General features: G+C 34.6%; 1 protein-coding gene across 1 annotated transcript; it reads left to right on the forward strand.

The window, feature by feature from the left end:
- Positions 1–12,672: 12,672 nt before the first annotated feature.
- On the forward strand, positions 12,673–13,176 carry LOC107466460 (ripening-related protein grip22-like). The gene has a single exon (XM_016085438.1). The coding sequence runs from the start codon at positions 12,673–12,675 to the stop codon at positions 13,174–13,176; it is 504 nt and encodes a 167-aa protein (XP_015940924.1).
- The last annotated feature ends 312 nt before the right edge of the window (positions 13,177–13,488 follow it).

The raw sequence follows: 13,488 nt of genomic DNA on the forward strand, positions 1-13,488 counted from the left end.
ACCCAATAGATCAAATAATTGGAATTGTTCATGGAAACTTGGCAAACGTAAAATTCAATGCCCATCTTGGATATGCTATACCTTTATCAACTGAAAATCTTGGAAGATCTATAAGTTTGGCTTATAAATTTCACATAAAGAATCTAATGGAACAAGATGATGAACCATTTTCAATTACATATGCGATAAATTATGCTTTAACGAATAGCCATCATAGTATAATATTTAAAAACAGAGAAAGAATTTATGTTGATGAATTATTTCAGAAAATTGTAAAAACAGAAATACCAAAATATAAAGCTATTGAAAACCCAGTTCTATTATTAAAAGAACCATCAGGAAAATTAGTTTCATCGAATTTCCAAATAAGAGAATCCAAAATTAATAGTCCTTTAAGTTTATCTAAGTTAAAGATTAAAGAAGAAAATTCTGAAATAAAAGAATTAACAAAAAAGGTCAAAAAATTAAATGAAACCCTAAACACTAAATTATGACAGTAAATAAAGAAAAAATATATGTGACTTATCAAGACAAGAAACAAGAGCTATTTGAAAGAAAAAATCGGTTGAATTATTTATAATTTTCTGAAATAAATCAAAGAGCATTCAAAGCCCTAAAAATAATCTATGACAAGTTGAAAAGAGAAGTTGAAGAGCTAGAGAAATTAATAGAATCTCTAGAAAATAGTGATGAATCAATGATAGAGTTTACAGAAATTTTAAGATAAATAATGAAGTATACAAAGATTGAAAGACCAGAAAACAAAATAAAAAGAAAAAGGGCAAAAAAATTAAAAAGCAAAATAAAGGAATATAAAAGGGAATTAAATAATCTTCAGTTCGAAATTAATGACCTTATAATAAAAAGGATAGAAATAAAATAAATATAAACAAGTTGGAGTTAAACTTAAAAAATTTATAAATGTCTAGAAAACCATATTATGACTTAAAAGAATTAAAGCTGTTGAAAGAAAAAATGGAGAATGAAGTTGAAAAATTAAAAAGATATTTAGAAACAACAGAAAGTGTAGAAATAAAAGAACTTTTTGAGGATTTGAAAAATTATATTAAAGAAAAAGACAAACAGATAAAAGATTTTATATACAATAATCCATGCAAAAAAGAATATTATAAACTAAAACAAGATTGAAAAATTATAAAAATCAGAATTAGTAATAGTAGAAATGGTCAATACTTTTGATTATGAAATTGCAAATTATAAAGCACCACCAACCGAATCTATACAAATTACAAACTTATTCGAAGCAAAATATGAAGAGTTAATAGAAATTTCGAAAAAGAAGTTACAGGAAAAATCGACGACTTCTAAAAATTGGTATCAGAGCCAAGTTAACGATTAAGGGTAACACTTTTTCTTTAAACAACACTTTTAATGACACGCTTTTTAGCCACAAAACAACAAAAATCTGTACATATCCATCTTTACACTAGATGGACTTTTTTTAAATAAAAACAATTAAATTGAAATAGGAATCGAAACGTTAGAATATAAGTAGCCAATGTAAACATGTGATTTCCTTTTTCTTCTTTTAAAGATAGACTATCTATTTCATCATATAAAACAAAAACAGTGTTGTGATCTGATCTATACTTGGCTAACAAAAAATAAGAGAGAAATTATTTTTGATGATGCCCTTACATGAAAACATATCCTTTTATTCTATAAATATTACTTATACACATTTTTATTATCATAATTTTTAAAATTTTTCCAACTAAAATTCTAATAATATCTTTTCTTAATAAATCATCCAAATCAATGCAACTTTTGTTTCAATTACTTATAGAATCTTCTCAAAATCCGTATACCAAATAATCTTAGTTTTTAAATTCTCAAAATCAAAATCAAAATTTTAGACTATTAAATACATTTTAAAATTTAAATCCATAAAATCTTCATCATTTTAATTTTTAAGTTTTTATAATAATTAACTTTTTATTTTTAATCACATCATCAAAATTCAGAAATACCGTATTTTTATATATTAAACAGTTATCAATGTTTAATGATATTTTAAATTATCGTACTTAGAAGATAAATTATACTATTAACTGCATAATAAATATACTATAAAATATTATTTAACAGATAAAATTTATCATAAATAAATAATTTGTCAAATCAATATCATAGCTACTATAGAAAAGTGCAAGTTATTTGTATAATACTAAAAATGACAAAGAAAAAAAAGTAGAACTAGCATTTAAAATATTACACTTACACTTCACAATTATATGTGATCCAGCATATTTTTAGCTAGGAAAAGAAGCTTGTAAACATAATGAATATGTATTATATATATATTGCATATAATATGATTGTTAGTGATAAAAAAGACACTTATGTGAAAAATTTTACCTAAAATCTAGAATATAATGAAAATTAATATGACTTATCATCACAATAAAATTTGTGAGAGGAAAACGTTACATTATACTATCAATTTTTTTAAAAAAAAATGTCTAACTTCGAGATAGCTATACAGAAGCATCAACAATTGAAAAAAGACTTAATTGAATATATATAACAATTTCACAATGCACATGATTATCAAGTATAGAATTTAATTATATTTTTTATATTAAGCAATATTAATAATTAGTTACAATCCGAATTATATATTATTTAATATTATTGCTAATTATGTATCTTTATCATATGTATAAATTTATTATCGTACCAAAACAAATATCAATATAAAATTCACCTAACATTTCTCGATCCAAAATGCAAGGTGAAATAATTAATGCGAGGAACAACAAAGGATAGGTAATGAAGAGCAAGAAAAATCAAAGATGATATAAAATAAGCACTACCTTGTTATATAAGTTCTTGGAGCCATGCAGTATTGTCATTCTCATGTTTTCATCCTTGACCGAATAACTTATGATGATTAAGAAGAATTACTTAGCTTCTTCAATCTAAATATGACTATTATTATTTAATAGCGTTAACTGTTAAGATGGAAACACCATATAAAACAGGTATATTTACTTCCCCTATGTATACAAAGCAGCTTTGAGTCTTTGACACACTTCCAAACCACCACGTGTCAATATTGTTTATGGCAAGTTACAAGAAACAAATTTTAAGAAATAAATAATGACAATTTGATGATTTATTAAGAAAAATTAGTTAATTTGTGCCCTAAAAATACATGTGAGAATTATAAAATATTTAAATTTGTAATATATTTATTTATATTTTTAAAAAAATTAAAAAATTTTACTAATAATAATCTTATATATTTTTAAAATAAAAGTTAGCTATAACCTTAAGAAAATACTTAATTTTATAGGCGTATATATAAATTTTCTCTGATAAATGGTTTATTTATATTACTTCTAATAACTTTTTAAAAATGATGCCTTAATAATTATTGACTAAAGAAAGATGATTATTTTTTTTTAGGAGAAATTTTATTTAGAGGTTATATATAATCATCCCTTTTAACTTCTTGTCCATCTTCACTTATGGTTTGGTTTGGGAGTATAATAATGGGAACGTGAAATAAAAGAAACGTATCTCTCAACTCTTTTTTCTAAAAAAAAAAAAGGTACTTAATTAAATTACCTTAAAATAAATAATATTATGAGCCGTGTTTGTTATTTACGATAACAATTACTAAGCAACAAACGGCAGGACTCCTGCATAGTTTTCATCAAGGTATCTGCCAAGCCAAGACAAATTTGAGTACCTCTGTAAACTAAGGAGTTTACATCAAAAAAATTTTTAACTCTTAAATTCTTAACTGCGACAAATCACAAAGTTAATTAACAAGAACTATATGAGGTACATGGTCGATCTTTCTTAAACTTACTATTGTTTTTAATTTCTCAATAAAATGTTGTTGAATTAACAAAGTTATGTACGTATTTAAAATCTTAATAAGAATAATATTTTAATAGTTATCAAAAGGATCATTAGAGGGAAATTGCGGTAGTTCAGAAGTTGTGAAAGGTGCACGTTCTATAATGTTCCCATGATGATTATGTATAATTACTATCCGGCTAGAGTTAAGCTACACAACCATGTCAAGAATAAGAATATTCCATATTTTAGTTAGATATTTTAGGTTTTAATAAATTTTAATTACTAAATCAATTCTCAAACTTTTGTTCTATTAGCGAAACAAATCAGTCCCATATCATATTGTTCTTTTATATAAAGAGATCGATATGAGAATTTCAATTTTCTTAAAAAAATATTATGTCGTTTATTAAATTCATGGGTGTATGTATTTTTACCCAATAAAAACAAACGCCAATAATAAAAATTATTAATGTATTTCTGCCCAATTTTTATATAAGTAAAATTTATTTGATTTAATATTAATACTTCTTAAAATTAATGTTTTTTAAATTGTTTTTCACGGTATGTATCTTTTCACTTCACAATTTTATTTTGGCTACAATTTTTAACCTTTCATATACTCATCAAATTATATATAATTTTGTTGTTTAATGCATTGGTTATTTTCATATTTTTAAAAATTAATTTCACTATTCTAATATAAAATTTCACAACCTAATTGTTTATCGAAAATTTTTTCATAATGACAAAAAAGTAAAATTTTCATTGATAAAAAAACTACACAAGACTAAGTAAAAATAAAGATAGAAATTAAATATATTTTGTATCTAATATATTAATAATTATTTTTTCAAATACATAATTTAATTAAAAATATCAATATATAATCCATACAAAGTAATTTTTTTAAAGATGATTCGTGCTTATCAAAATTGAAAAAAAAAATGATATTATAACATCATATATTAATTAGTTTCAAATTTAACTTTTACATACACTTATATCTATTATGGTCCTTTTATATTTTAAAAGTTATTTTACATAATTGTGGTGTTTGAACTTAGCAAAAAATAATTTTGGATTGATTTTATCAAATACTGATGATACTATAACTTTTAAAAATTTATTTTTTAAAAAATATTTTTTATAAATACTTTTAAAAGACCAAACTAATTCATTCATGACAATAACCCTATATTATTAATGCACTAATATGTGTTCGTCTCTGAGATAAAATCATACTAAGTACATATAATTATAATTTTTGTTTTAATTAATTTAATTAAAATATAAAAATTTAATTTTTAAATACTCAATATTAACTAATTTTTTGTTGTAAAATTATTTTTTAATTTATATATTTGAAAAGTATAGAATTTAGAATATAAAATTTTAAATTTTGTTTCGGATCAACTTTTGGGTCCCAAACGACTCACCATGACCCAAAATCTTGGCTCCAGGCCCAAATTATGGCCCAAGCCGGCCAAAGAGATTGCAAATCTCTAACTAATATTCAAAATCCGAATACCTCTCTTATTTTAACCAACCAAATAAGATAAGATAGCACCGCCAACTATATAAGGGGAGTCAAGGGCTCCCTTAGATACGTTACACGTTTCTATCCCACACCTATACCTCTAAGATCCATTCTGACTTGAGCGTTGAAATGTCTTTGCAGGTACCACCCTCGCCACTCCAGAAATCTAGTCCCGTCACTACCTTGGCTAGCGAGTTCCCGATCTATCTCACAACCCGTATTAGCAACATCTTATACATTGGTGCCGTCTATGGGGACTTGTCAAGTCTCAATGGCATGACAGAAGAATTTGAGGAGCAATCCTCCAACCATGATCCACCAAACCCAACTCCCGAACCTCAGAACGGCGCTGGCCTACCAACCCATGGAAGGATAACTAGCGCCGTGTAAGTCCAATTAACTGACGCACAGCAGCCTCCGGAGAACGGTTGCCGATCCGGTGAGCCCAGAGTCGTCGACGATTTAGGAGAAAAGCGCTCCAAATAATCTAAGAACTCTACGAGAGGGTACAGGTCCTAGAAGGTCGGGTCGCTTCCAAAGAGCGATACCAGCCAAAATACGCGAGCTAGGCCACCTCCAAGAGTCACTCCCGACAAGATGCCAAGAACGAGAAATCATCCACCAGATACCATGCCAAACGTCAGGCCCTCAGCGCTTCCTAGGAGCTCGACCGCCAAAACAGCAACGACAAAAGGAGGCATCGAAGAGATTTTAAGCGCAGAAGGAACGAACACATGATAATGGGAGCTTTTGTAACAGGCCAGACCACCTGCTAGCACGATATTGTCCGCTTTGGCACACAAGGCCTCACGGTTTTGCCTTTGACAATAGCGATGATAGCCAAAGCCCCTCATACTCACTCGTCAAAACGTGTCATGCTAGGGAGAGGTATCCACACCCTTATAAAGCATGCTTTGTTCCCCTCTCCAACCGATGTGTGACCTTACAATCCACCCCCCTAAGGGAGCCCAATGCCCTCGCTGGCACATCGATCTGGGCTCCGTCTCTGATACCATCTGTAATAGCCTAGACCACCCACTAGCACGATATTGTCTGCTTTGGCACACAAGGCCTCACGGTTTTGCCTTTGACGATAGGGATAATAGCCAAAGCCCCCGCACTCACTCGTCAAAACGTGTCATGCTAGAGAGAGGTATCCACACCCTTATAAGGCATGCTTCGTTCTCCTCTCCAACCGATGTGGGACCTTACAATCCACCCCCTACGTCATAATTTATGGCAGCAGGGGCCTGCGTTCGCACGGTCCCTCGATATTGTTAGGTCCCACATTGGTTGGAGAGGGGAACAAAAGCATGCCTTATAAGGGTGTGGATACCTCTCCCTAGCATGACGCGTTTTGGCGAGTGAGTGTAGGGGACTTCGGCTATCATCCCTATCGTCAAAGGCAAAACCGGGAGGCCTTGTGTGTCAAAGCAGACAATATCGTGCTAGCGGGTGGTCTGGGCTGTTACAGATGGTATCAGAGCCGGAGTTCGGATCGATGTGCCAGCGAGGGCGCTGGGCTCCATTAGGGGGGTGGATTGTAAGGTCCCACATTGGTTGAAGAGGGGAATGAAGCATGCCTTATAAGGATGTGGATACCTCTCCCTAATATGACGTGTTTTGACGAGTGAGTGTGGGGGGATTCAGCTATCATCCCTATCATTAAAGGCAAAATCGTGAGGCCTTGTGTGCCAAAGCGGACAATATCATGCTAGCGGGTGATTTGGGCTGTTACAGCTTCCCCCTTTACCAAAAAAATTCTGAGACCCAATCTACTGAAAGGTTTCAACAAGCCAACCGAAATGAAATATGATGGGACAAAGGACCCACAGGAGTACTTAACAGCCTTTGAGGCTAGGATGAATTTGCTACCGACACTGTACAGTGCAGGGCCTTCCCCGTAATCCTATCTAGCCCCACCATCAAATGGTTCAACGTCCTCCCAAATAGATCTATAGCTAGTTTCGATGACGTCTCCAGAAAGTTTATGGCACAATTCCCCACCTGGATTTCAAAGACAAAACACCCAATCAGCCTGCTGAGAGTCATGCAATGGCAAGACAAGCCCACGAGAAAGTACCTCGACACATTTAACGACGAGTGCCTAACAATTGACGGGCTCACAAATTTCGTGGCCAGCCTCTATCTGACAAACGGGCTCATGAATGAAGACTTCAGTAAGCACCTCACACCCGAAATAGTCTAAATCATGCATGAAATCCAGAATGTCGCAAGGAAATACATAAACAACGAGGAGGTAAGTCAAGTCATGGCAGCCAATAAACAGCAGCACGGCAACACGGTACCTCGAGGTAACCTGCCGCCTAAAAAAAATTGGGTCGTAAAGCAAATGTATAAATGCCGAATAGATGGCTTACAAACTTATGACATAAAATCAAAACAGAAACAAACTACTTCAGGTCTACGATCTGACCATCTTTCATGGTCTGAAAAGTTCCCAGCATGAACATGTCTACATCCGGAGCCAAAATATGGACTTGGGCATTTAAAGCCTCTTCGATAGCTGTGATGGCCGCTCAGGCATCAGCCGAAAAACCAACATTCCACTTCTTCAAACTCCCAACCTCAGCCTTTGCAACATCTGCCTTAGAACGGGAAACAACAGCAGCGTTAGCAACATCAGCAGCCAGCTTCTGATCCCTAGCCACCTGAATTGACAGCTTGGTCTCTAGCTCTGACAATCTCAGGATCTCAGCACCTGCATCCTCGGTTTCCTTTTCCCTGGTAACCTCAGCCGCCTCCAAATGTCCTTTCAAAATCCCCAAATTCGTCTAAGCCTGCCGAAGCTTCCCATCTAGACGAAAAGTTTGCGAAAGCGCAGGTTTGGTTTTCCAGATAATAGCAGGAGATCGAATAATAGCATTGTACACTGACTTGGCCTGACCCGAGAGATCGCAATCCTTGAAAAACTCATCAGTACCAGGCAGAAGATGACCATCAATAAAACCGAGAAACATCAAAAGATCTGTCCATCACACAAGGAGTAACCTCTCCAGTGCTAACACCCTCAAGATTACCCTCTTCGGGCCTCTTACGCTTCTTGCCAGGCTTAGGAATCGAAAATCTCTTGAAGATCATCATCCTCGGCAATCCCCTTTTGAATGATCTCTTACGAGACCGTCTGGGAAATAAGGATAGAAGCTACTAGAGGCATCGATTGAGAAGATCCCTCCACCCCCTCCTTCTGGCTCCTGAACAAAGGCCGCCGTCAAGCACTGCAAGGTCGTCATTCCATCAGCCATCCTAACTACAAGAAAAGAAAAGAAACAATAATCATAAGTTATGACAACGGGAACAGATAAACAAATAAATTTAACAAATGAAAAGACCTACCAACATAAGACCTGCCCTGCCTGGGATTCCCCATCACATTGTGAGGATTAAGAGGTCGGTCCCTGAAAAGCACCAACAAGACGTCAACAATTTTCTTGTTTTCAAGAGACAACCCCTCATAGGTCATCCTCATCAGATAAAAAGCCCCGACCCCGAAGTTCAAATACGGGAAAATTTGGCGCTCCTCCTCTAACGAAAGCTAAAAGGGATGACAACTCTTGGCGGAACAAACTTTGAAATACTCTGCCTTGAAGTCATGAAACAAATCTTCGAACATGTTAAAGATTTGGCAGTTTGTTTGGGCCTGAAAAAAGATGTACCCTTTCTGGTGTTTCCCTTTCTTATGTGGAATGGTGCACAAAAAGAAAAAATAAGAAAACTCCAACCAGAACCGGCATCTCTAAAAAATCGCATACCAACTCGAAGGCCCAAATAGCCACCCAGCTATTTGGATGCAGTTGAGATGGCACCGCCGAAACCCGGTTTAGAAGAGCCATCTGGAATTCGAAAAAGGTAATTGAATCCCTAATTTGATAAACAAAGGCTCGTGAATCCAAATCCAATCCGGGATTCGTGGAGAGTCCAAGTTGAGATAGCATACCATCCCATTGTCATCAACGAGCACCATCTTGTATCAACCCGCCTCCTCGCCACCCCCCAACACAGCCCCTTCATCTTGGAGCCTTTGGAGGTCCCCCTCGTCTAATTGAGAAGGCGTGCTTGACATATCAGACGTCATCCAATGGTAACGATTTGGCACACCCTCTACCGGAAAAATAGGACCCAGATTCCCATGCATTCCCCTTTGTTGCACCATACCTATATCCAAATGGAATTTTTTACTGTCAGCTCACTACCCAGAAACGTAAACATATAGGGAATTCCTACCTATATCAAAGCCACAATAAAAAAAACTACTAAAAGCTTTAAAACTATCCCTACCACTAAACACAGGAGCATGCAAAATACAAAAAAATAGGAGACACAGAAGCAGTAAACACATAAAGAAAGACACTAACCTGCACTGGAAAATAGAAATGAAGGAAGGCGGAAGCAACGAATAGTCTGAATGACAGTACCAGCAACAAAAAAGGAAAAAATTGGTGTGAGTAAAGAAAATAAGGAAGTAAGGAGAAGTGAGAAGTTACGGTAGAAAAACAAAGAAAAAACGAAAGCCAAAAGCCCCAAACGTTTCAAATAACGAAAGGCAAAAGGGCAAAAAAGGAAAAAGGCCAAACATCTCTCATTAAATGTCATAATGACACCTTAGGAATCGCAACAGTCGAAGTCCCATCACCAAGAAAACATAGACAGATGACGATGCGATCGAGCACCCCAGATATCACGAAATCTTGACCCCACACAAAGACAAGAATCGACGCCCCACCTCCCAATGCGAGGGTCACGAACCCCCGAGATCGCGAGGAAATAAGCTCACCCAGGGACAAGACTAAGCAAGCATACTCTTCCGCTTCCAGGCAACTGTCCCGGACCCAACTTTCGGGTCTCCAACAACCTTACCACGACCCGAATCCTCGGGTCCAAGCCCATATTGTGGCCCAAGCTAGCCAAAGAGATCGTAAATCTCTAACTAATATTCAAAATCCAAATACTTCCATTATCTTACCAACCAAATAAGAAAAGATAGCTCCGCTAATTATATAAGGGAAGTCAGGGGCTCCCTCAAGTACGTTACACATTCCTATTCCTCACTTATACCTCTAAGATCCATTCTGACTTGAATGTCAGTGTCTTTGCAGGTACCACTCTCCACTACTCTAGAAATCTAGTCTTGTCACTACCTTGGCCGACAAATTCCTAATCTATCTCACAACCCATACCAACGACATCTTGTACAAATTTAAAATAAAAAAATCAACTAAAACAATTAACTTCCTAATTGAACTCTATTTAATTTGATGGAACAATTAATAATGTGATCACAAACATCTGTCCACCTTGGAATGAATTAATAGATTACACTACATCGTAGTAACAACTTTATTACATTTAATATGAGTTATACTCTTCTTTTGATGTAAAAAATGTGAACTTCTGCTAAATTTATCTTCTAAAATAATGCTTTAAAAAGTCCTCACCAATCAAAGTTGTTCTTCTCTATGTTTATTATTGACAATCCCGTTAGGTAAATAACGAGAGATGTGAATAACGTGAACAATGGGCTGCATTTTAGGCTCATTAACCATCTAATTTCACTTTCACCCTAAACTCACTATTTTTATTTAATTTTACTTTGACTTAATTACAACCCCTCCTTTTTCACCGCAGCCACCCTTCCGTCACCTATCCCACCAGCACGCAATCTCCCTTGTCGGTGAGAAAGATGTTGGAATTTTCACAAAATTATTTAACCCAAAGATTATCTATGTTAAATCATTAAGAAATAAAATACTTGAATGCGAAAGCGTACCTGAATTCATAAATATGAATTATAATTGGAAGAGTTTGGATCTTGTGATTCTTTTGATCTTCCTCAACCAAAGCCTTCTGTATTCTTAGGTGGCTGAACTGTAACTCTTTTGATGGGGAAAGAGCCCTAAAACCCAAATAAAATAGTATCTAAAGAACAAAAGATAATATATGGTTTTATTCTCATTTAATTCTAAATCAAAAGTAACTATGACTTATTCAATTTAGCATTTATAACAATAAATGAGATCACCATTATATAAGTCATTTAATTTGAAATAGCATAATTTGTGATTATAATTAATATATGTATTATCCACAAACAAATTAAAAAATTAAATAATTTCCTAACAAAAGCTTCCAAGTGCCGCCATCTCCTGTCGTCACCAATCTCGAGTGCAAGTGATCTGTTTCGTATTAAAAACAAACATCTCATTTGCTTAAAGAATAAACATCCCATTCGTATTAAGAATAAACATTATATTTGTATAAAAAATAAACATGCCATTTGCATGAAAAATAAACATCCGCATGAGCAATGGAGGACAAAGTTGGGCTGCTTGCAGCGCACGGCACGATGAAGATGTGATGAGGGTGGGCTGCTTGCAGCGATAGGCGGGATGGAGGTATGACGCGACGAGACTGGGCTGCATGCGGCGGTTGGAAGGCACGAGGAAGCATGGATGCTGTGGCGATTGCGCATGCACGAGAAAGCTGGAACACGTCCAATGGTTCGTGAGAAACGGCGGGGTTATGGGAAGCAGGGGTGGGGCGCAGTGTGGGTGTGGGGGAAGGGTTTGTGGTTGTTGAAAGTCAAATTCAAAACAAGAATTATATCTAATTAATTTAAAATTTAATTTTTAAAATTAAAATTAATTTTTTTAATCTATTATTTAAATTGTTAAAAAGAAACGTTATTCTCCTATATTTTTTCTATGTGTATATTATGTTACCGTGAGTCAGTTATGATTATGAAGACGTTGCTCTAGCTTACAGATAACCAAAAAAAACCATTAGATTTGAGGTTACGAAATGTTGATCTTATTCTTACTAACTAATCCAATCTCTATTGTCATTAAAGATGTCTAGTTACTAGTTATTTCAAAGAATTTTGTGGCAAGGTTAGGTAACATAGGACAAATTAAATTTTTCCCAAGCTGTTTATTCTTGCTCGTGCTGCACGAGGGTATAGTTGCACAAGTAGAGTTAATTAAATAATGAAAGAAAGAAGATGGCGTTGTGTTCTTTTTATACGTTTTTTTCTTTTTTTTAAATTGATTTTTATTTTGTCAATAAATTATTAAACTAATTTAATTAAATTTAATTACCAAAATAATTTCATCATGTGTAATCATCGTAACTAATTGTTTGTTTTGGTTTTGTCAATTGTTGCCCTCTGTTCATTATAAATACATAGTAGTTCTCTCAGCATATAGCTATAATCTCACAAGGCACACGCTAACACATACAAGTTACAATAAAACCATCATCAATAATATTTGGTGATGAAAATAATGGGGAAATTAGGCTTTATGGTTCTCTTTGGCCTTCTCACCATAACAACCCTACTTCTTCCACATCATGTAACACTAGGATCCCGCCACCACAATCACCATCCAAAAGATCATCATCATGATCATCACCACTCAAAACACCACCACGGAGACCCTACATCGCCGCGAATCGAACCCCATGGGACCCATGCCATTCTCACTTTCAATGACTTTGGTCCCCATGGGGACGGAGGCGGTCCATCCGAGTGTGACAGTAGGTTCCACCCTTTGCCTCAAAAGGTGGTAGCTCTGTCTACCGGATGGTACAACAACGGTGAGTATTGCGGGAGAATGATCCGAATCACTGCGAGGAACGGAAGGTCGGCGGTGGCAAGGGTGGTGGATGAGTGTGACTCAACGCATGGATGTAAGCACAACATTGTTGATGCATCAAAAACTGTGTGGCATGATTTGGGACTCAACACAGACATTGGTGAAGTACCAGTTACTTGGACTCTTGCCTAGTATCATCCATCAACAAGAACAAATATATGAGAGGGATTTATATAAAATATATAGATACATGGACGTATAACAAACATATAGTATAATAATTATAGCTTGTTTAATAATGTCGTCTATCTTAGCATTTTTGGGTGAATGCAAATCCATCCAAGTGTATCGGAACAATATATATATAGTAGCTATAATGAATAAATTTCCGATGCTATCCCCTCATTATTTAACACTCCATGTTCAATTATAATGTTATATATATGAAATATCTATAATCTATATCTATATATAATGATTGTCATGATACCGCGGCCACTTCTT

This window comes from Arachis duranensis, chromosome 9 (genome assembly GCF_000817695.3).
Source record: "Arachis duranensis cultivar V14167 chromosome 9, aradu.V14167.gnm2.J7QH, whole genome shotgun sequence".
Classification (NCBI taxonomy): Eukaryota; Viridiplantae; Streptophyta; class Magnoliopsida; order Fabales; family Fabaceae; genus Arachis; species Arachis duranensis.